Below are 23,510 nucleotides of genomic sequence, written 5' to 3'. Positions count from 1 at the left end.
ACATGTTTGTCTGGCCTCTCAACAGATACCCAACCATTGAGGTTGCACCTGCAGTACAGCTATCTGTATAGCTGAGGCACACAAGCCTCTGTACCAACAGCAAGGTCCGTAATTCATGCCTACAAGGGCAGCAAAGTCCTTTTTTTATGGTTTGCAATGTTAAAGGGTCAGTTCGTGTTAGTGCAGCTGACAACAGATGAGACTACGTACAGCTAATTGTCGCAGCATCAAACAAAGATATGGATACAGAAGTGCAAGATATTCTGGTTGCACTGCCAAGCACCGATCGATATGCAATTATTGAGAATGCTTTAATCACCTGCCTCTCCACTGCCTGTGGACACGTACGAGCTGTCAGTGATGATATACTTTAGAATGTCTTCCTGTCTACCTACCAAATGATGTGCAGAAAATATTAATGGTGGACACCAGTGATCTCAATGCACCAGTTCAGACTGCATGTGACATTTCAGAAATGTTTCCTAACACAAGCGTTTCAGCTGTAGGCCCACTGATGGACAGCATCTCTGCAGTGGCCCTCACAAGTATACTAGCACAAATTGCTGAGCTTATGGCCCAAATCATCACTTAGCAAATTTCGTGCTCCCATCATCACCCAAAATGCCACTGGTTGGAGAGGAGATGCAGTTGATCACCATCACCAGCAAAGGTCTGTCGGTGCTACAAAAACTTCAGCCTGGAAGCATGAATATGCAACCCCACATGAGATGTGAAACACAGCAGGAAGTTAGTGATCACAGTGACTCGCTCTCCCAATGGCAACCATCACCTATTTGTCATAGAGCAATATCTGAAGCAGCAGTTTTAGTGCACACAGGAGCTGAGGTGTTGGAGTATCCAGCTACTCGTCTGCCATGCCACACCTGTAACGATGACATCTTTTCCCTGCCATTGGATCTTCAATTCAAACTTGTGGCAGTTTAGGTCTATGACATAAGTCTGAGTGGCACACATGGGACACTTCATCCTTGGGGCCAATTTGTTGTAGATTTTCTACCACCAACTTAGTACATGCATATCACCTGAAACCTATTGCACCCAAAGATACAGCCAAAATTGCTGTTTCTACTCTTTTCAGCTTCTTTGGGTTTATGTCAATGCAATTCAAATTATGCAACACCGCACAAATGTTCCACCGTTTTATAGTAGAGATAATGCGCTAACTTGATTTTTGTTACATATACATTGACAATATTTTGGTGATGTCTGCTTCAGAATCAGAGCATGTGGAGCATTTGCCTCAAATCATCAAGTGCCTCTGTTCACAGGGACTGATTAGTAACAGTATGAAGTGTGCATTCAGAGCAACAGAGGTGCAACTTGTTGAATACACCTTCAGTGCTGAAAGAATTTGGTCACTGCAAGAGAAAGCTGAAGCCATAGTCAAATACTTATGGCTGGTCATGATCCAGGAGCTGTGGTGATTCTAGGCACAATAAATTTCTATCTACATTTTGTATGCAAACATGCATTGTTGACAGCTCCACTGAATGACTTGTTAAGACGTGCTCCGAAACCGAAGGATTAAATCTTGTGGAATAGCAAAGCAGAAGCAGCGATCACCAAAGTGAAAACTGTCATCACAAAAGCTACACTGTTAACGCATCCTGTCATCCAGGCCTCCCTCCCTTTGATGGTAGATGCACTGGCAACAGTGATAGGCAAACAGCAAACAGAGCAGTGTTGGCAACCACTTGCATTTTTCAGCCACTAACTTTCACCAGCAGAACAAGGCTGGTCAACATACAATCACAAGCTGTACGTGAGATATGCCCCCATAAAAAAGCTCAAAGGGCAGCAGTTTATTTTGGTCATTGACCACAGGCCACTGGCACTTGCCTTTCATCAGGAGCCAGACAAGGCATCACCATGACAGCTATGCCGCCTAGATTATATTGGCCAACTTATGACAGGTTATTCACATTCAGGGTGATTTGAAACTTCCAGCAGATGCTTACTCTGAAACGCTTACAACCACAATCAACTACAAAGCTTGTGATGAAGCAAGCTGTGATCTCTTTACTTCATCTCTTGTTTTGCCATCTGCCTCCTTAAATTAATTTCATTCTCATTTCTGCCTAATTACCAGTAACATGCATGAGTATAATCTGCATTTCCATGAAAGAGTCTTAAGGAATATAGCACCAGGTCTAATTATGTGCTTAGTTTTGTGCATGAAATTAATTTTCCTAATTTATTTTGACCATAGGGTGAAATCAGTAATTGTTTCTTGACTTATAAACAAATATAAATTCTGTACTAATTACAAACATTTGGAAGAACTACTAGGATTCTTAAAGTATTTATTTGGCTCTATTCGAAAACATATTAGCAAAGCCAGTCCTTAATTAATTCCAAAATAATTGCCAGGTTTGTCAAAAAGTATTGTTTGTGTAACTATATCTATTAATTTCATTATTTAAACAAATAATTTGCCCTAACCTTTTGGTAGAAGGTACTGTTAAAAAGAAGGATTTCTTCCATGTATTCAGTTAATTGAATGAGTTATGTATTAATTGTAATTTCCGTAACTTAAACATCGAACAATGTATAGTTTCAGTGCCTATTATTCTAAGGATATACAAAGGGCCATTTTTGGTCCCGAGACAGTTAGCCCAAGGCCGATTTTCGGACGTGAAACATGTATTGGTTAGATTAACAACAATGCATCAACTTAACAGTGGAATAAGTGTAACACATATAGGCCATATGTTAGAACAATTAATGACAATGTCTGTTTAATTTATTTGAAAAATAGTGTCACACGTACTGTATTATTCTGCAAGAACTGTGTGGTTAGGTTTTTATTGCTCACAGAGAATCAACAGCAAACTATTGTAGCAGTATGATGATGTTGCCTGAAACCTATTAATGAGGCTTATCAACATTTACCAATAGTGAACTGGCCAAATAATTGTGTAATATTGGGGGGTTGTGATCAGTGAAAGTAAAGAACTGAAATACAGTTATGAAACTGTTGACTACATCATTTACAGTAGTCAGTGATGAACTGCCCCCCCCCCCCCCCCCCCACGCCCCATTTTTCAGCCAGTATAACAATGCAGTACGTCAACACTGAGGACTCTCAACAAAGAAATAAACACTTTGAGCCAGAGCTACGTGCTTTACTGGAGTAACCAACTGATCTGTAATGTGTCCCAGTACCACCTGCAAATATATGGGTGTATTCTGAAGTTTCAATGGCAAAGATGTGACTGAAACTTCCTGGCAGATTAAAGCTGTGTGCCGGACCGAGACTCGAACTCTAGTCTCGGTCCGGCACACAGTTTTAATCTGCCAGGAAGTTTCATATCAGCGCACACTCCACTGCAGAGTGAAAATCTCATTCTGGAAAGATGTGACTGTTTGTCCTACTGCAGTTCTGACACAAAGCCATAGCTTCATTACATAACTTGGCACACCCAAGGGGCCACGATACACTGTATCTTGTGAAGTGCACTTTTGTGTGGCTGAATATGGACAAAGATTGTAAAATGTTTGTCTCTCAGTATATAACTTGCCAGAGGGATAAAATCTCTCAACATGTCAGAACACCACTTGGCATGTCTCTACCACCTAATCAACAATTTGAACACATCTATTTAATAAGGCCATCACCATCATCTCAAGGTTTCACTTAATGCCTTAAGGCCATCAACTGCTTTTCATATTGGCCAGAAGGTTTCCCTTTTTGTAATATAACTGCTGATGCTGTAGCAACCACATTCTTTCAGGGGTCCTTCTTTTCACCACAGGTCAAGGCCAACAATCGAGTCCTGCTAGGTGTGAAGTACATACATACCACAGCTCACCACCTTGCAACTAAAGGACTCGTGGAATAACTATACAGGCAATTTAAGGCAGCATTAAGATATTACAATTTTCAACACTGGATGGACGCACTGCCCACTGTGCTTCTAGGCCTCCACACACCCATAAAGGAGATTTCAAGGCCACAGTAGCTGATCTCCTTTATTACAAACAACATGACTAACAGACAAATTCCTTCATCATATATCTACTGACTGTGTCGAGGCATCTGTCACTGTGATGAAGCTGTGGGCACAAATTCAGTCAACTCCACATTGTTACACTACAAAGGCAACTCACTCATCATCCTTTCATGATAAAAATAATGACAACTCCATCTGTTACTGGTCATTATTTAAATCATAAATGACACATCTAATACAATTAAAAAAATTAAATCATCCTTTTATTTTCGAGCATCCAGTGTGTGACCAAGTATGATGCACTACACAAATCATTCCAACCCCAGTATGGTGGACCTTACCCAGCCCTCGCCAGGGAAGGAAAGATGCTCAAGATCAATATTATGGGTACTCCCAACACAGTTTCCGGAGAGTGCCTCAAGGGCCACATTTAGCAGCTCCCACATTAGTGTGAGCAACACAGCTACTCCACCTACTGGAAATATGGCACCCTCAGCTACCATAAACCAACCTGTCAAAAACCAGCCACAACAATCAGCAGACGCCAAACTCATGGATACTGCAGCAAACATGACTATGGCACAATATGCAGCAAATGGCAGTCCACAAAATACAGGAACAGACTCCATGAAGCAAATGGCCATGCAAGCAGGAAGCTACATTTGTTTCAACATCAAGTATCACTGACACTAGTGGAAGAGTAATTTAGTGATCGTATATTGCAGTGACGACTATGGGATGTCGCACAGTGCTCAAAGTATTTATGTTTTGTGATATCGACCTCTAGACCAGTATTGTTCATTGTTGATGTTATGATCATTGACCCTGCTCTCTTTGTGTCTGTGCACAATTATGACTTGTCCAATTGTATAGTGCTACTATGTTTCATTACAGTTTTTGATAATGAATTGCTTATTGGTGATTTCTGTCCTGTACCATATCATCATTAGGAATAAACTTACATGTTCATTGACATACGTTTATTCTTTATTTTGTAGAAGTGAGTTATTCCCTGCTCTTGTAGAATAAATGTTGTATGCTACTTGGATATGATTCTTTAACAGTATCAATGCCCTGTGGGTGACTCTAATAAAACAAAACCTTAAAGGTAAGCAGATGCACAAAAAGTAGCAGAAAGAACGCATGTATGCATGGGATGCCTGTGTCAACAAATTGCCTCATTGAGCAAGCAGTCTTCTATGGAACCCTGTCTTTGCTTGGAGTTTGTGTGATGGAAAGCAAACACACAAGGGAAAAACAAAGGCAAGTGCAGGTAAAATAGTATCTGAATAACAGAGGAAGTGCAAAGTGACAACATTTTGTTTGCAAATTTCATGAGGAAGTCAGAGCCTGACTTTTCGATTTGGGAAACTTCAACACTTACAACCACATTTCGTTAGCAGTAACTGTGACTAATATTTATTTCAAATTCCAAAACAAAAAATTTCAGTGATTATTTCTACAACAGAAATATTTAAAGGAGGCTCTTAGTTGTAATTAACTTTTAATGTGTAATTTCTATTTTATTTGATTAAAAAGTTGTTTACAGAACTTTAATCATGAAAGATTACATGCAGATTAGCATCCTTGGATTCAACAAATTTGGGAATGTCAGTATGCCAGAATCCATTAGCACGGAGGTTGTATTTTCCAATTTTGTACTTTCTGCATCATCAATGTCCTTCTTTTCCATTTCTGGTTGTTTATTGAGCAGTTACACGTAAGTTACCCCATCATTTCTTTTGTTCAGAGGCCAGGCTCCTCGATTGTGCTGTTAAGGTGCCCAGCATGAATATTTGTCCACAGTTTTCATACATTTTTTGCAGTCACAACAATTAATTTTATATATGTCTGGAGATGTCATGACTTTTTAAAAGAAAGAAAAAGAACCTATATAGGTCAAACAGGCAGAAATTTAAAAATCAGACACCGAGAACATACCAAACACAGTGACACAAACCCGTCCACAGTCTTCAACCACATGCAGAGAGAAAACCAAAAAGTAAACCAGATCAAAAATGCAATACAAATTCTGTACATTACAGTAGAAGGCACAATAATGAATTTTTAGAAGAAACAGCAATCTACATACATACCTGCAAATATCCAGGTATGATAAGTAAGCCATCTATGTAACATTATAACATTGTTGACTTAGCTTTCAAACTTACAGAAAATATTAAATAAGTCTTAGAAAATATTATCAGCAACAAATTCCACTACTGAGACATTTCATAGCTAGAGAATAATTTCGTCTGAGCTACATCTATGAAACACAGCACTACAAGGTATTAGCATTAATGAAGTGTTACAACAGATATATACAAAATTTTTGTTCATTACAAAATAGACATAGCTATATGCAATAACAACTCTATATTTTGCAGACTGGTTGATAATGGCCACGGAGCCGAAATAAGCTTTAGCACCAGAAAATAATATCTTAATAAAAAGTTTTCAAATATAGTGGTGCTTGGCCTCCAATACGTATAATGTCCTTACAAGACATCTACAGCACTGCAAGTGCAGAAGAATTCAAAATTTCATATTTATCAATGAGAAATAAACTACGTACAACACGTAGTATTAATTTATGTCATGAATATGCTCAGTTTTTTCACTTCTTCACCTTTTTTTGTGCCCAAGCATGTGAAGACTGGTTGATGTTAGAGATGCTGATACAGTTTGCTGGAGAAAGAACTTGAAAAACAGGAATACCACCCAGAACTCTAGGTTTACAGGAGGAAAAACAAGACAGAATCAGTGTTTCTTGCTAAGTGAAAGTTATAGATCCTAGGCTTAGAAAGCCTTTGTTTGTTGCCAATCTCCAGCAAACAAAATGCCTTTTCTATCATCATCAAGTTATCTATCAGATACGGCACTAGAACAGCGGTAAGCGATACACACATGGTCTTTGGCTGCTTGTAGTTTTTTATGTAACATTTCATCGGATACAAAATTCCAAGCTCCATTAAGGCAATCATAGCATTATTTATTTAATATTGGGATGGGTAATTTTGGTAAATCAGTGTTTCCACATTTTTTTTGTTTTGATGGATACTGTTCTTCATCTTTTAATTTAATTCTACTACTGTTTGCAATGATTCATTTTTCTCATCATTTATTGCACCACAATAGTAAGATTTTACTCGCGTTGCCTTTGTTCGCATAACTTTTAATCAATGAGCTATCCATGAACAACTTGTATCTTGCCTTAACAGCTTCAATTTTGGCAGTTTCTGTCTCCTTACTTTCAACCACACACACACACACACACACACACACACACACACACACACACACACACACACCTGCATACCTTGCTAAATTAACACATCTGGAGAAAGAACGGAAATTTGGAAGTATATGAAAGGTACGAGCAGTGCTGAAGCTGAGAGCCCAGGTCATGAGTAGCACTTGGATAATTCAGTCACTTTGGACATTGCTTGCAAAAAGGCGAAATTTGTGGTTCAAGTACCAGAGTGCCATACAGTTTTAATTTGTTAGGAAGTTTCAAAACAGTGTGCGCACGCACGCAAGCACGCACGCGCGCGCGCACACACACACACACACACACACACACACACACACACACCACTGTAGGGGGGGGGGGAGAGTTATTTTTAGTAGGACAGCCATTTGGATATCTTATTTATGTTATTGTCCTCAAAATATAGAGCTATATGTCAAGTAAGTGTGTGTGTGTGTGTGTGTGTGTGTGTGTGTGTGTGTGGTTTTCTTTCCCCCCTACTTCGAACGTGAATTTTAGTTCAAAATTGTGATCTGAAAACAATTGTTTGGGTATGATGGGTAGTTAAGCTTCAAAAATTAATTTTTAGCAAACTTCAATGAATGATAAGCTAACATCTTATATATGCTAGGTGTCGTGCCCTATTTGTACAAAATGAAGTTCAGATAGTGTGAAACTGGATTCTGAATACACAGTTCTCACTTTTCCAATATTCTGTTTATTTTTTGTAGTATTTTCCAAAATGCAATTCTTGGTTCTGAAATTATATTTTAATGTACACACTTCAATCTGTTAGTCATTAAAAAATTTAATATTCCAATAATTATTGCTCTTACTATGTAGTGTTGAAGATTCCAGAAATTATAGTTTTGATTCTTCTGTTACAAAATTTACTAGCTAGGGAAAAGATAAAAAAAACTTTTCTGAGATGTAACAAATACAAAAATACTGGAAACATAAAATCACTTGTATTGGGAGGTACAAAATAACTTTTTAAAAATTCTGCTGAAATAACAACCTACATGAATAATTTAGGAGTAAAGAACACCATTCACTCAGTGATTATCTCAATCATATTATAAAATTTATTTAAATACAGTCTTTAACAACAGTAATATTCACAGCTATTAAGGCAATGCATATAAACTCAATGCCTCACTGTACAGACTTCGAATTTGCTGGCAAGATGTCAGCAAACAACTTCTGAACTCTTCTTTTCCCCTCTTGAGCAGCTACCCAATCTGCCCGACGGTGGCAAAATGTATCAAGGGCATAACGTGACCACACACCAAATCCAAAATTGTCTGCAATAACTTTACTTCGGGAGTTGCTCAATTCTGTTGCAATCATCTCCCGAAGCTTACAGGGCAGTACTGCCCACAATGCATCAAGTGCGCGAGAGCCATGCTTTGAACATGACAGGGTCACAAAATTACCCTAGAAAAGAGGCACCAAATGTATCATGGAACAGACCATTTATAACAAAGATGATTATCAATGAAAAACAGGAAATGAACTTGTAATAATGATTAACATGTTATCTACAAGTATTTCAGTATGAAAATTCAGAATGTGTGTGCATAATTAATTATGGTTTGGAGGGTTGAAGTTTCAAAATATGTAATCTCTACATAAATTATTTGTTGAATGAATACCGCTGGTGAACAACTACAGGTACTTCATGGTATGTAGGTACTAGTCATCCCTGCAGATGATCAAACAAATTCTACATTGTTCTTTCAAAAATCACCATTTTCCTCATGATCCTAACCTTATACATGTCCTTTCCTCTCACATTTGGATTTCTGTCATATTATTGGCTACTAACTTAAAAACATTCATATTTCAGATCACATCAATTTAATACCTACATTCTCAAAAACACACCATTGTGCCCAGATGCGCAATACCTAGAGCGACTAGTATGCGCGTCCGGGATAACGGGCTAAATTGAAAACTGCAAATATTATAAACTGACAATACCATTACAACCCTTGAGCACCCCCTAATTGATATTAGAAACATTATCATATTTGATTACTTATTCACCAAGTTATTACACATTGATCAAAAATTGCACTAAGTCCCCTATGGAACTCCATGTTGACGGACTTTAACTTTCGTCGCTTAATGGAAACGCAACTTTTCTAAGTCCGAAAACCGTCAAAAATCAAAATCGCACAAATCCCCAAATTACTATGCCATATGATGTACCCTTGTCCAGACAACAACTTAGAGACGTAAAATTAGGATTTTAGTAACAGAAGTACCTATTATAAGAGCAATGTATATACGGAGAAATACTTTGAAAACAGAGGAATGTAGAAAAATGACAGAAAAGTCAAAGCATGGAGAAAAACAATCAAGATTCAAATCTTTTGTTGTAACGTCACATTACCTTACCTCATTTTGAATTTTATTTTTCATACTTTTCTGCTTCTTACACATTCGTCTAGTTAAGGTGTATTATCTTAGCCCTCATACAGTCACTATTCCAGACCTTGCACAGTGATTTCATTCACTTAGAAATACCAACACATTCCATCCTCATCTGATTTGATACAAAACTTTTCAGTGTTGTCTTTCATATTAATATCCTCCTGAACCTCCCAATAACATGCCAAACAATCCAGGTTTCATTTCTATGTTAAATATGTATCTCCTCATTCATAAAACTTTCACTAGGTATACTCAGAGGTCTGTTTGCACTTGAAAATTTCTTTTTCCAGGATAAACATAACAAATTCTGGATACTTCTGTAAATACCAAGCTCCCTCCCCATCACAGAAGCTCTCACTTTCACTTACTTGATTTACACTCTTGCTCATAAATTAAGGATAATTGCAGAATGTGGTGCCACACAACATGGCACTATACAAAACTGGCGCTAATAGCATAAGCACGTAGGGAACACACATGACACAGATCTGTAAGTCTACGGTGTTGGTGATAAGTTGAGAAAACCGTCCCGAAATACTTATGCTACAAAATGCCACTGTTTCCTGCACATGTACCCCAACATCAATATGGGATATTATCACCATGCACACGTACACAGGCAGCACAACGGGTTGCCATACTCTGGATCAGGTAGTCGAGCAGCTGCTGGGGTATAGCCTCCCATTCTTGCACCAGAGCCTGTTGGCACTCCTGAAGTGTCATCGTTGTTGTTGTTGTTGTTGTTGTTGTTGTTGTGGTCTTCAGTCCTGAGACTGATTTGATGCAGCTCTCCATACTACCCTATCCTGTGCAAGCTTCTTCATCTCCCAGTACTTACTGCAGCCTACATCCTTCTGAATCTGCTTAGTGTATTCATCTCTGGCCTCTCTCTACAATTTTTACTCTCCACACTGCCCTCCAATGCTAAATTTGTGATCCCTTGATGCCTCAGAACATGTCCTACCAACCTGTCCCTTCTTCTTGTCAAGTTGTGCCACAAACTCCTCTTCTCCCCAATTCTATTCAATGCCTCCTCATTAGTTATGTGATCTACCCATCTAATCTTCAGCATTCTTCTGTAACACCACTTTTCGAAAGCTTCTATTCTCTTCTTGTCCAAACTATTTATCGCCCATGTTTCACTTCCATACATGGCTACACTCCATATAAATACTTTCAGAAAAGACTTCCTGACAAATCTATACTCGATGTTAACAAATTTCTCTTCTTCAGAAACGTTTTCCTTGCCATTGCCAGTCTACATTTTATATCCTCTCTACTTCGACCGTCATCAGTTGTTTTCCTCCCCAAATAGCAAAACTCATTAACTACTTTAAGTGTCTCATTTCCTAATCTAATTCCCTCAGCATCACCCGACTTAATTCGACTACATTCCATTATCCTCGTTTTTCTTTTGTTGATGCTCATCTTATATCCTCCTTTCAAGACACTGTCCATTCCGTTCAACTGCTCTTCCAAGTCCTTTGCTGTCTCTGGCAGAATTACAATGTCATCGGCAAACCTCAAAGTTTTTATTTCTTCTCCATGGAGTTCAATACCTACTCCGAATTTTTCTTTTGTTTCCTTTACTGCTTGCTCAACATACAGATTGAATAACATTGGGAAGAGTCGCGAGCAAGGCTACCTGCAATACTTCTTGGCCATCTGCAGGCAATGATGGTGAGATATTGGTCTTCTTGTGCTTTTGTATACTGTAACGTCCCATACTGTAGCACAAGGACAGGTTTCCTGTCTGCTGGAATCACTACCATGATCTTGAAATGACACTGTGGCACACAGAGGGCCCGTGCTACGACCCGCTGTGTTCGACCAGCCTCCAGTGGCCCTAGCATTCTACCCCTCATAACGTCATCAATATGTGTTTTTTGAGCCATTTTCAACACACTGTCACCATTAGCACGTTTAAAAAACGTCTGCACACTTACTCGCTGTGCCATACTCTGACATGCACCAACACACCTCTACGTATGTGAACTGCTGCCAGCGCCACAGTGTGACGACCACAGGTCAAATGCACCGCATGGTCATACCCCGAGGTGATTTAAACCAGTAAACCACCCACCAGAGCGTTGTTTCACCACACATCAGCATTATCCTTAATTTATGAGCATGAGTGTAGAAATTGGTCATGAACGTTTATACGAGATTATGGTTGCTGAAGTGAATGACAGCAGACTTAGTCATTTTGTGGCAATATTTTCAGATACTCTTTTACTTCAGTTTAATCTCCCATTAATAGAGTGTGTGGCAGAACCGAATAAGCAGTTTTAAGGGGCAATAGAAAGTAAATCTGGATGTACAGAGAAAAAATATTTTTTTTCCTAAATTAGTGCAATATACCATTTTATATTCATTTAGTTTCAAAAATAATGTCCTCAAGATGGCGGCTGCTAGCGTCAATACATTTTTGTAGACGATCCCTGAAGTTTCGAACAGCTCTTGCACACGTATCATGGGGTATGGCATTCACTTTGTTAATAATATGCACTTTTAACTCTGGTAGGGTGTGAGGGCAGCTTTTGAAAACCTTTTCCTTCAGGTATCCCCACAGAAAGTAGTCACAAATGCTCAAATCTTGGGACCCCGCAGGCAACCCGACATCGTCCCTCAAAGAGACAAGGCGTCCCGGAAAAATTTCTCTCAAAACATCAAGTGAAATTAGAACTGTGTGAGCAATGGCTAGATCTTGTTGGAACCACAAGCCCCCCAGTCCATGTTCTTCAACAATCTCGTCTATTCTAGGTTGCAGAAAATTTTGCAACATTAAAACATAACGTGTGGAATTCACTGTCACTATCATTCCTTCTTCCTCAAAAAAGTAAGGGCCGACCACGCCAAATTGTGATATGGCACACCACACTGTCACTTTAGGAGAATGTTGCAGTTTTTCATGAATAATTTGGGGGTTATTTTCAGTGCAGTAGTGAAAGTTTTGCTTATTCACGCACCCACTAAAGCTCGTTGCGTAGCGGTCACAGATCTGTTGTTTTCATAATAAGAGCGAATGTCAAAATCACAATGTGCACTGGTCCAGACCATGTTGGCTACTCAAATGGGGTCAATAATAATAATAATAATAATAATAATAATAATAATAATAATAATCATAATAATAATAATAATGAGTGTATGGCATTGGTGGCCGGGAGACCCCTCGCGGGGCGGTTCGGCCGCCACTCCACAAGTTCTTTAACGCCACTACGGCGACGTGTGAGTGAATGAGGATGAAATGATGATGAAAGACACACAACACCCAGTCATCTCGAGGCAGAGAAAATCCCTGACCCTGCCGGGAATTGAACCCAGGACCCCGTGCGCGGGAAGCAAGAACACTACCGCAAGACCACGAGCCACTGACAATGGGGTCAATGACTGAATAAAGGCAGACTACGTGAAACTGCATACCCCCAACATAGTCCCAGCGGTAATCGATCCGAAATGTTTAGTCGGTTCTGCCGCACCCTGTAATTGATCGCTTCTATTATGAAAGACCTCCAATATGCCCCCTTCAAACGAAGAAATGATAGTGTTGTGTGTGTGTGCGTGTGTGTGTGTGTGTGTGTGTGTGTCAAGAGTACTTTTTTTTACAAATAGCCAGCTCTAACACACAGACAGTACTGAAAACAAGATATTGATGATGATGTATCACACTCATAATGTTAACTTCTATTTACTTATAATCATCATGGTAAGAATTTAAGTATCACTTCATAAACATTTATTTGTAAAGGCTGTCGATTTCCATATTATGCTGACTTAATGCTGTCTACCTTAAAAGGATTTATTCTGACGCCTTTTATAACAAAGGCCCATAATTTTTTAAATCCCTTTGCTAGGTGTGCTGAAAAGTAATGGCTCTGAATTTTTTCTTGTAAAAACTCTTAAAGTTTTTTAAGTAAAAACAAACATTACTTATATTCTATATCTTTATTCTTCATGACTACATATTTGCAGCCATCTGCTGTTAGAGAGCTTTGAATTGTAGTGTGTAAGGCTACTATGTCCGTGCATGAGAAACAGTGTGCTGTAAGCGTACTTCGAATTCGAAGAGTCTGTCCACATACAGAGCACCCTCTCCATCAGCACGAAAATGCCACACCACACATGAGTGCTGCAACATCCGTAACTGTTTACCGTCTTGGGTTCACTGTCATTGATCATCCTCCAAATGGTCCTAACTTAGCCCCATCCTATTTCATCTGTTTTCAAAACTTAAGCACCACCATCAAAGACTTCATTTTAATCGCAACGAAGCAGAGGTGAGGTGTTTATTCCATCAACAAAGTCAAACATTCTACAGTGACAGTATCCACATCCTGGTCTCTAGTGGAGACAAATGTGTTCATTGCCAGGATATGTTCAGAAATAAATATGTAGACATGATGAATAAAGATGCAGAATGTTAATAACATTTATTTTATTTAAAAGTTTTTAAGTTTTTTCACAAACAAATGGATGCATTGCTTTAGAGAATACCCTCATATTTTATTATATGGTTCATAGCATATGAGAAACTGCTGTGTAAGACTCCCATATTTGACATTTTGTCATTCCTTCTGCAATTTGTGCACCATGATGTTACAAGTATGCTCTAACATTTTTCTCTTATCCTCATTTCATTAAAGTTGCCAATCTGATTGTCAGCATTATCACTATCAGTGCTTGCACTTAAAGATTACTGCACACACTGCTTTTGTCTGGAATTATTCAGTTAATTCCTGTTTTCCAAACTGTGTCCAAGTCCACCACCCCAAATGATTGCACTGATGGGTGTGTTAAAATTTCTTTTGCTGCATTCCTCTATTTTTGTTTCTTTGTTTTTAACTTTAAGAGATCATTTCCTTTACAGCCTGAAATTTATACTTACTCTTCCCCAGAAGTTCACAAAGCAATAACAGTTTATTGTAAAATTTCATTGTTCCAATATGTGAGTTTGCCCCACTAGAACTTCTGTTTCTGGTAATACCAACTAACTGCAAGGTCACTGATGTTTCACCTTTGAAGTTTAAATTTATCCAAATGAGGAAGTAAAATTGTGTATTAAGATCATTAAAAAGCTCTACACTCCTTCCCATGATGCACTCCAGCATGCAAGGAAAGCTGAATCGTTTTTATATAGTAATGAAAGTGAAAAACTTCATAAATGATTACTAAATTTGTCTACAAATTTAAACATAAAGAGAATCACGCAATATTACAAATAATTTATCCGTATACTAACAACAGCAGCAGCTTCCCATGTAACCCTGAAAAGCATTTTTAGCTCCAAACCTTTTGTCTCTATAGTTAAATGATGCATAATCTATTCCATAAGAGAATGATTTTGTAGCCTTTTGTTTAGATATACACATGCTCCTGCTTAATAAGCAGCCTTTCATCTTTATTTGTTGGTAATAAACTTACAACAATCAAATATGGACTGCAAAAACTGAACAAAATTGTTCACTGCAAAGTTGAAACATTCTCAAAACTATCTTGGTGACATCAATGCACAAACACAGCAAGGACAAGAATTTGAGATGGATATATGTCAAAATTAAGCACATTTAAGGACAAACAAAACTGGGGAAGATGGTCAAACCAATATAAGATAAACTACTGTTATTAAAATCATTCTCCCTTTTAGAGGCATTCATTTTCATTTGTTTTAAATGAAAGGGAAAGCTCAGATAAGATCAATTTTACTAAAGAAACTACATGCAGGTAGGCCTACGAATATATATAGGAAAGGAAGGTGGAAAAACAAAAATAAATCAAAATAAATGCCAGCAAGCAAGTTAGAAAGTTTACCGTATTTACTCGAATCTAAACCGCACCTGAAAAATGAGACTCGAAATCAAGGAAAAAAAATTTTCCCGAATCTAAGCCGCATCTGAAATTTGAGACTCGAAATTCAAGGGGAGATAAAAGTTTTAGGCCACACCTCCAAATCGAAACAAAGTTGGTCCATTGTAATATGAGACACAATTTAAGTCGAATGAATGACGATACAGCTACAGTAGTTTGGTTCGAGTCGTTAGCTTACCAGTTAAGCTCTACCAGGTAGCCATTGCTACGCGTCAGGCGCTCCGTCCGAATTTATATGGCTACCCTTCCTTTTTCACGCGCTTCGTCTGGTTTGAATTGATTGCTTATTTTTCTTTGATCTGATAAGTGCCGTTCTCTTTGTTATAGGTGTTTTCGTCACTCTAAGCTGAAAATGCATTATTGTACTGTGTCATGCATTGTTTGTCGCATTTTGATAATGAGTGTTTACGACCTGTCACCGCTTGCTTTTGTGCGCGCTACCGACGCTTCCAATTTTTTTTAAAAAAGAGAGAGAGAGAGAGAGAGAGAGGAATCGTCTCATTAGTGAAACAATGGCAAGGGACTGCTATTTGTTGTTACTTACACTGCTGCTTTCTTTGATAATAATCAACAAGAACCAAATAATAGACTGCGTGTGATAGAAGATGTTGTGAAGGACAGTTTAGCGAAAATTTTTCTTCGTTTGAAAATCTTTGCAGACGCCTCTTTCGTACATCACAGAAATAAGAGTCATCTTAGATTTAAAAATCTAGTCAGTTGTCGTGCTTCATTTCTGACTGCAACACTATTCGGCGTAAGAATAATACGAATATAAACATGGCATGATATGTATTCTTCCACGTTTGCTGTTGTCTCACTCTAGTTTCGTAGTTTATCAGGCAGACAGGATTTAAATGAGATAGCAGCAAAGACGAAACAATACATGGCAAAATGTTTATATTCGTATTATTCCGATGGTGAAGAGAATACTGCATGTGATTGATTCACAATTCATAAAAGTTCCTATTAGCAACCATCTCTTATTACAAGCAGGAAAAAATTCAGAACGTAGAGTTGGCCATATTGACAAACATTCCAAACAGTCTTGCCAGTCGGATTTTCGTAGTACATTGAAAGGCTGCTACATTTGAAGATGAACAATACGGAATTTGTATTTACTTCGTTGGATAATATATGAAAATGCAGTGGTTGAAACTCGGGGAGGAGAAAAAAAATCTCGTCTTTCACCTTAATTTATTTATTGACGCAGAGATTTTGGCGTCAGTATTTATCTTTGTGCCTGCAAAGCATGCCTCTGTAGCGCCACATATATTCGACGGCAGAAGTTAATTGTGGCGGCACCTACCAACATTTTACAGAACTTCTGGTTACTTTACACTCGATTCTAAGCCGCAGGCGGTTTTTTGGATTACAAAAACCGGAAAAAAAGTGCGGCTTAGATTTGAGTAAATACGGTAAATACCTTTAGAATACCTTTAGAATAATTACTGACTTACAGTCTTTTGTCAACTTCACCACCTGAAGGAGACTAACAACATATTTTTCATAAAAATGTTGCAAAGTCTCAGAGACATCATAATAACCAAACGTCCAACAGCCTAAGCAACTTCATAATTACCACTTTGTTTTACATACAGAAGAAACGGCCAGTTTCTCCACTGCACACTAGGTTCACTAACAAGCATGTTTATTGTGTAATGAATATCCTTTTGTATTAATTTCATCAGAATCTTCTCCTCGACCCCAAACAGCAGGAACCATTAAAGCAATAAGGAAACGGTCAATATCTTGATTGAGACACTTTAAATGTCACCACAAAATTACTCATGGTTAAAATCCACTTAAGTCTTTCCAAACATGAGACTTAGAAGATGTAATCACCAACCTTTAACCTATGTGCCATCTTTTCCCGGCTTTTCTCTCCCACAGTAGGACTGTCAACAAAAGCATCCATTATATGACTTCCACAGGGATCACAGATGAGATAAGTCAAATTAGATACAGGCATTTGTAAGAGACTTTGCACAATCTGGAACAAAAATATAAACATCAGTTTACAAGCAGTTGAACAGAATGATGAGTGTCACGAAGAGAGATAAGACAACACACAAAACTAGGGTAAAAGAGTGCAGATGAATTAAGTCAACTGGTGCTACGGGAATTAGATTAGGAAACAAGACACAAAATAGTAGAGGAGTTTTGCTATTTGAGCAACAAAAAAAAACAGAGGATGGTAGAAATAAGGGGTATATAAAATGTAGACTAGCATAGTGAGAAACTACTTTCTAACAAAGATAAATTTAACAGCTTACTTGCCAACACAGTTGCATGCCAGAAGAAAGATCTCTCTGGGAAACATGAAATTGCTACTCAAAAAATGTAAATATGTTAACACTGAACATAAATTTAAGTGCTAAAAACTCTTTTCTGGAATTATTTGCATGGATTTAGTGCTATCTGAAAAAGTAAAAGAGATAATAAACAGTACAGACAAGAACAGAATATAAACTAATGGAATATGTTGCTACAGAAGAATGCTCAAGATAAATTGGGTATTGGGTAACTCATGAAGAGATACCCAGGCAAATTGGAGAGAAAAGAGCTTTATGGCAAAACTTGATTAAAAGTACGGATTTTATTTATTTAGTGTATGGTTTACAGAATTACATTTTAAAAATATATACAAGTAAGTTGATGTAAGATAAAATAATATGAATCAGTACAATAAGGAGCTCCACATTTTTCTTGGTCGGTTGGATAATGTTGCCTAACTTCTTACAACCATGGAATGACATCCACTCATTTCTCCACTCATCTCTTAGATTAAAACTTTCTGGGGCAAATTGGCCAGTGTTTACCCAGATTGGTTCTCTAGATTTTAATTGAGTGCATAGTAATTTGTTAAGTGTTTCAGAATAGTTAAGTCTCTGGATCTTTCGAGTTTCATCCATTCATGTGATATTGCTCGATGTCCTCAGAGATTTGGAGGGGCAATATTGATGAGTAATGACAGCCGAATAAAATGGGATCACAGCCATAAGAATCAGAATTAACATATTTACCCAAGTACAAGATGACCCTGATTATAAGACAATCCCCTTTCTTCAAGAGGCTTCTTGAGAAAAAATTATTTTTAACAAATTCTGACTAATCAAAATTACAAACTGTTTTATTAACATAAAGTATCTGCCTAAAAAGCTAACACCATACTTATCCTAAATTTATGCTGTTTATTGATTGTCTACATTTTCATAATAAAAGGAGAAATAAAATACACGAAAAAAAGAAAAAGGTTATGTTACTTTGTGGGCCATTTTCTTTTGTACATTTTTCACTTACTAGCTCTGTCATCTGTGGTATCACTATTTTTAATCTCATCACCTTAACAGCATAGCTGTGAAATTTACATATTCGCTGTCACAAATATTTGGCTCTTTCTTCCAAATATTTTACAATTTCTGAGGTTGCAGTTCCATGGGACCTGAGAATAAAGCTGTTTTTATCCTAATGCATATCAGATTTCGCTTCTTTGCTGACATGAGGATGTTACAATGTTTCTTGCTTTCAAACTGGTCATCTGCCCACCACTCTCTCATTGGCAGCATAGAACCAGCACTCAAGCACACCCTTTCATTTCTATCATACATCATGGTGAGTGTCAATAACACTGCAGCATGAAACACCTAAGTACACCACTAGCACCTATGTAGGCTTTTACAGTCTCCTGCAGAAATGAATACTTTTCTGGAGTATTTTTCAATTTAAAAGTCAATTCAATTCCGATTACAAATGAATTCAGGCAAACTACAGCTTAAATGTGGAAGATGTTCCTAAAAAGCCAAAGTATACAGTACAGATTCCCATGGTTGGTAACATGATGTAATTTGCTGTCTAGCTACTCCTCTCGGTGCACACTCTGGTTCTCAGTCAAGAGGGTATCAGTGTTCCCCCCTCCAACCTTCCCATAGTGTTGAGCTTTAGCAAGTGTGAAACACAGACTGCAATATCTTTTAGGGTACAAGTCATGTGTAACAACAGCAACTAAAACATAAATAAAAGATCACAATCACAATTCAGTCCAATTTTCGAACTTTTGCTTGTCCCATGATTTACTGATTTCTGTTGGTACTATCTCCACAACTGGTCTTGCTGCTGTAATCTATTCTCACAACAATAATTACAGACAGTTTACTATGATTTACTTCATTTGTTACACATTTCATTCTGGACTGATTTCCCTTGTTTCATCTTAATGTCACCATCATGTTCTAAAGCTGATTAAAAGCTTGTACTGCTCTTACCCTGTATTCTAAAACATGAGATTGAACTGCTCATTTGCAACCCATTTACTAAGTCATTAAAGTCTCTCATAATCAAAGTATTTATCTGGATTCAGAATCAAGTAACGCTTTTTGAAATACAACAATTCTACTTTTGAATGTTACCTTTACATAAAATGCAGCATTAATGTTTGTACACAGTACCAAAACATATATGATAACTTTTATTGCAAACCTATTCAAATACAACAAGAGCTTGTCAGAGGATAGAATTCAGTGCTACTTTCTCCTGTGTTTAAGAAAACTCAAATTTTAAGCACAGCAATAGACTGTTGTAGTGACTAGTTCATAGTTTCTTGCGTATCCTTTGCACTAGAGCCGCATGAGTCAAATGTCATGTGATCGTTCGAGCTACTTCGATACTGTACCAAGCACTTTGGCATATCAACCTGTTTGGATGTGAGTATCGTTTGCCCCGCCCTGTTGTCCTAAATTCTTCAAAATAAATCTGCATGTAACCTCAACAGCCAAAGCTTAGTATCTAAACATAAGACAACCTCTGTGTGCTCTATTAAACAATGTAAAAATGTTAACCTCAGCAGCAATAGTTTGATCTGTGAATATAAGACTACCTGTATTTCTTGAATGACAGATTTGGGGAAAAACCTCATCATCAGGTAAATATGGTGTACAAAAGGAGGGATAGATTAATAAGCCACACCCTGAGGCATCAAGGAAAAATTACTTTGGCAACAGGGGAAGTGTGAGCTGCAATACTCACATTCTTACAAATCGCTAAATTTATATTTCCTCACTAGTATTGCCCAGCCTTCAGCATATAAACATCTTAACTGCATATCTCTTCCTAACAGTAAAGTTGTGGCAGATGAGTTAGACGGATGCAGCTGCACTCTGTGTGTGTAGGGAAATCACGGAAAGCCTAAATCAGGATGGTCGGATACAGGTTTGAACTGTCATCCTCCTGAATGCCAGTCCAGTGTGGCAACCACTGCAAATCTTGGCCAGTATTGATCTAAAGGAAAGAAATTAAGGTCTCATGCTCCATTGAGGCTGAGGTCATCTGAGGAATACAAGCTTGCTTAGTACAAGGATAAAAAAGCAAACTTGCAGCATCCCATTTCAAAAGAACCATCCTGCCATTTTCCTTAATTGATCAAGGAAAAAAGTGGGAAACCTACATTTCTATACGGTGGAAAATACAATCAGTAAAAATTGTTAAACTATGACACATAATTCATGGCCAGTAATTACTTCTAGGGGGCAAAATATTGAGTGCTGCTGCTAGAGATGGGTATCAGTACATGGCACTATTCTAGCTTTCGGAACTATTAGTTTCTTTCTTGGGAAAGACTGGAGAGGTCACAAAGGAAGGTCAGGTCACTCAGATCAAAGGATAAGAGGTGCCAACCAGTACTGAGATTGGTCAGGGTGTATACGTGGACAAGGAAAAAAAAATCCTGGATTTTTCTTGGATGTCCCGGTTAAAAATACACTTTTTTCCGGGTGAAAATACGCTTTTGACAGAAAACTTTCTCTCAGAACCATAAAATTTGGAAACCCTTTGAATGGTTAAGGTTTTACACACTGGCGTAGAACTTACCGGCACTTCAGAGAATGAACACTCCCCCCCAAAAAAAAAGTTTTGGGAAGACGTTTCATGTGCAGCAGCATGTACGCTTCATACTTTCGTATATATTTGAATTCCACCAAATACAGCACGTTAGTTTCCGAAGAATTGAAATCGAGACTGCAATGCGCTTTAGTACCAATCACAGCTGATGTCATGTGATCTCGCCAGCCGATGGTAGCAGATCTTCAGAGCAAACAATATGTGACATAGTCAGCCAACAGCAACCAATATCACTGTTCAGTAGCGCAAACACATAAATATGAAAAGATAATGGTTTAAATTAATACACATGGTGTACCTACAAGAAAAGCTTTCACATATAATATTGGTGTTGTGGCAGATGAGTTAGACGGATGCAGCTGCACTCTGTGTGTGTAGGGAAATCACGGAAAGCCTAAATCAGGATGGTCGGATACAGGTTTGAACTGTCATCCTCCTGAATGCCAGTCCAGTGTGGCAACCACTGCAAATCTTGGCCAGTATTGATCTAAAGGAAAGAAATTAAGGTCTCATGCTCCATTGAGGCTGAGGTCATCTGAGGAATACAAGCTTGCTTAGTACAAGGATAAAAAAGCAAACTTGCAGCATCCCATTTCAAAAGAACCATCCTGCCATTTTCCTTAATTGATCAAGGAAAAAAGTGGGAAACCTACATTTCTATACGGTGGAAAATACAATCAGTAAAAATTGTTAAACTATGACACATAATTCATGGCCAGTAATTACTTCTAGGGGGCAAAATATTGAGTGCTGCTGCTAGAGATGGGTATCAGTACATGGCACTATTCTAGCTTTCGGAACTATTAGTTTCTTTCTTGGGAAAGACTGGAGAGGTCACAAAGGAAGGTCAGGTCACTCAGATCAAAGGATAAGAGGTGCCAACCAGTACTGAGATTGGTCAGGGTGTATACGTGGACAAGGAAAAAAAAATCCTGGATTTTTCTTGGATGTCCCGGTTAAAAATACACTTTTTTCCGGGTGAAAATACGCTTTTGACAGAAAACTTTCTCTCAGAACCATAAAATTTGGAAACCCTTTGAATGGTTAAGGTTTTACACACTGGCGTAGAACTTACCGGCACTTCAGAGAATGAACACTCCCCCCCAAAAAAAAAGTTTTGGGAAGACGTTTCATGTGCAGCAGCATGTACGCTTCATACTTTCGTATATATTTGAATTCCACCAAATACAGCACGTTAGTTTCCGAAGAATTGAAATCGAGACTGCAATGCGCTTTAGTACCAATCACAGCTGATGTCATGTGATCTCGCCAGCCGATGGTAGCAGATCTTCAGAGCAAACAATATGTGACAGTCAGCCAACAGCAACCAATATCACTGTTCAGTAGCGCAAACACATAAATATGAAAAGATAATGGTTTAAATTAATACACATGGTGTACCTACAAGAAAAGCTTTCACATATAATATTGGTCTTTTTTGCATGTGTTACACTTTCATATACATCACACAAATGTGCCAGTAAATTTTAAAATAATACATAAAATGTCTAGGCACGAAATTCTGCTAAGTGATTGGCCGTCACGATGTTAAGCTTTAAATGAGATTCAAACGCTCCGTGATTTAAGAAATTCAAAGCACATTTGCACATGTAACATAATTCATCTTGCGTAAAATGAAATTTATTAAGAAAGTAACGCTTTTCAACCACCATTCACAGTATTTTCCCACGACCTGTTAGGATTCGTTTCAGCAGTTGTCAGAGAGCACCAGAAAACGGCGTTACTGAGCGTGTGCAGCTACGATGACGTAGGAAGCCCACATGTTCGTACCCATATAGCATTAAGAGATCTTAAATTACGTTGTAAACGAAACAGATCATCAGAGGGTACTCCAAGAGGAGCGGAATTTCATAAACTAGACTAAAATGCATAATTTGGCAGAAAGTGCACATTTGTATGTCTGTATCCATAAAGAAATAGGCCCCAACCTGATGTTAGGCTTTTCAGTGTGGTTTTCGGACTGCAAATTTTCTTGGAGTACCAGTATCTAATGTTTGGTTCTTTACTATGGCATAATGCCAAACGTACCGGGGGATAAAAACAGGCAATTGTAATTCAGCAAACAG

At 38.1% G+C, this 23,510-nt stretch overlaps 1 protein-coding gene across 1 annotated transcript in view; it reads right to left on the bottom strand.

Moving 5' to 3' along the window:
- Window positions 1-8,286: 8,286 nt before the first annotated feature.
- Window positions 8,287-23,510, bottom strand: part of LOC124615985 (nucleolar protein 9) — a 55,663-nt gene continuing 40,439 nt past the window's right edge. The window contains exons 7-8 of the mRNA XM_047144194.1: window positions 17,378-17,521; window positions 8,287-8,661 (exon numbers count right to left, since the gene is read on the bottom strand). Of these exons, the coding sequence (XP_047000150.1) occupies window positions 8,380-8,661; window positions 17,378-17,521 (426 nt within the window). The 3' untranslated portion in view covers window positions 8,287-8,379. The remainder of the gene's footprint in view (window positions 8,662-17,377; window positions 17,522-23,510) is intronic.

The sequence above is a fragment of the Schistocerca americana genome, chromosome 5 (assembly GCF_021461395.2).
Source record: "Schistocerca americana isolate TAMUIC-IGC-003095 chromosome 5, iqSchAmer2.1, whole genome shotgun sequence".
Classification (NCBI taxonomy): Eukaryota; Metazoa; Arthropoda; class Insecta; order Orthoptera; family Acrididae; genus Schistocerca; species Schistocerca americana.
This window is presented reverse-complemented; position numbering and strand designations above follow the sequence as displayed.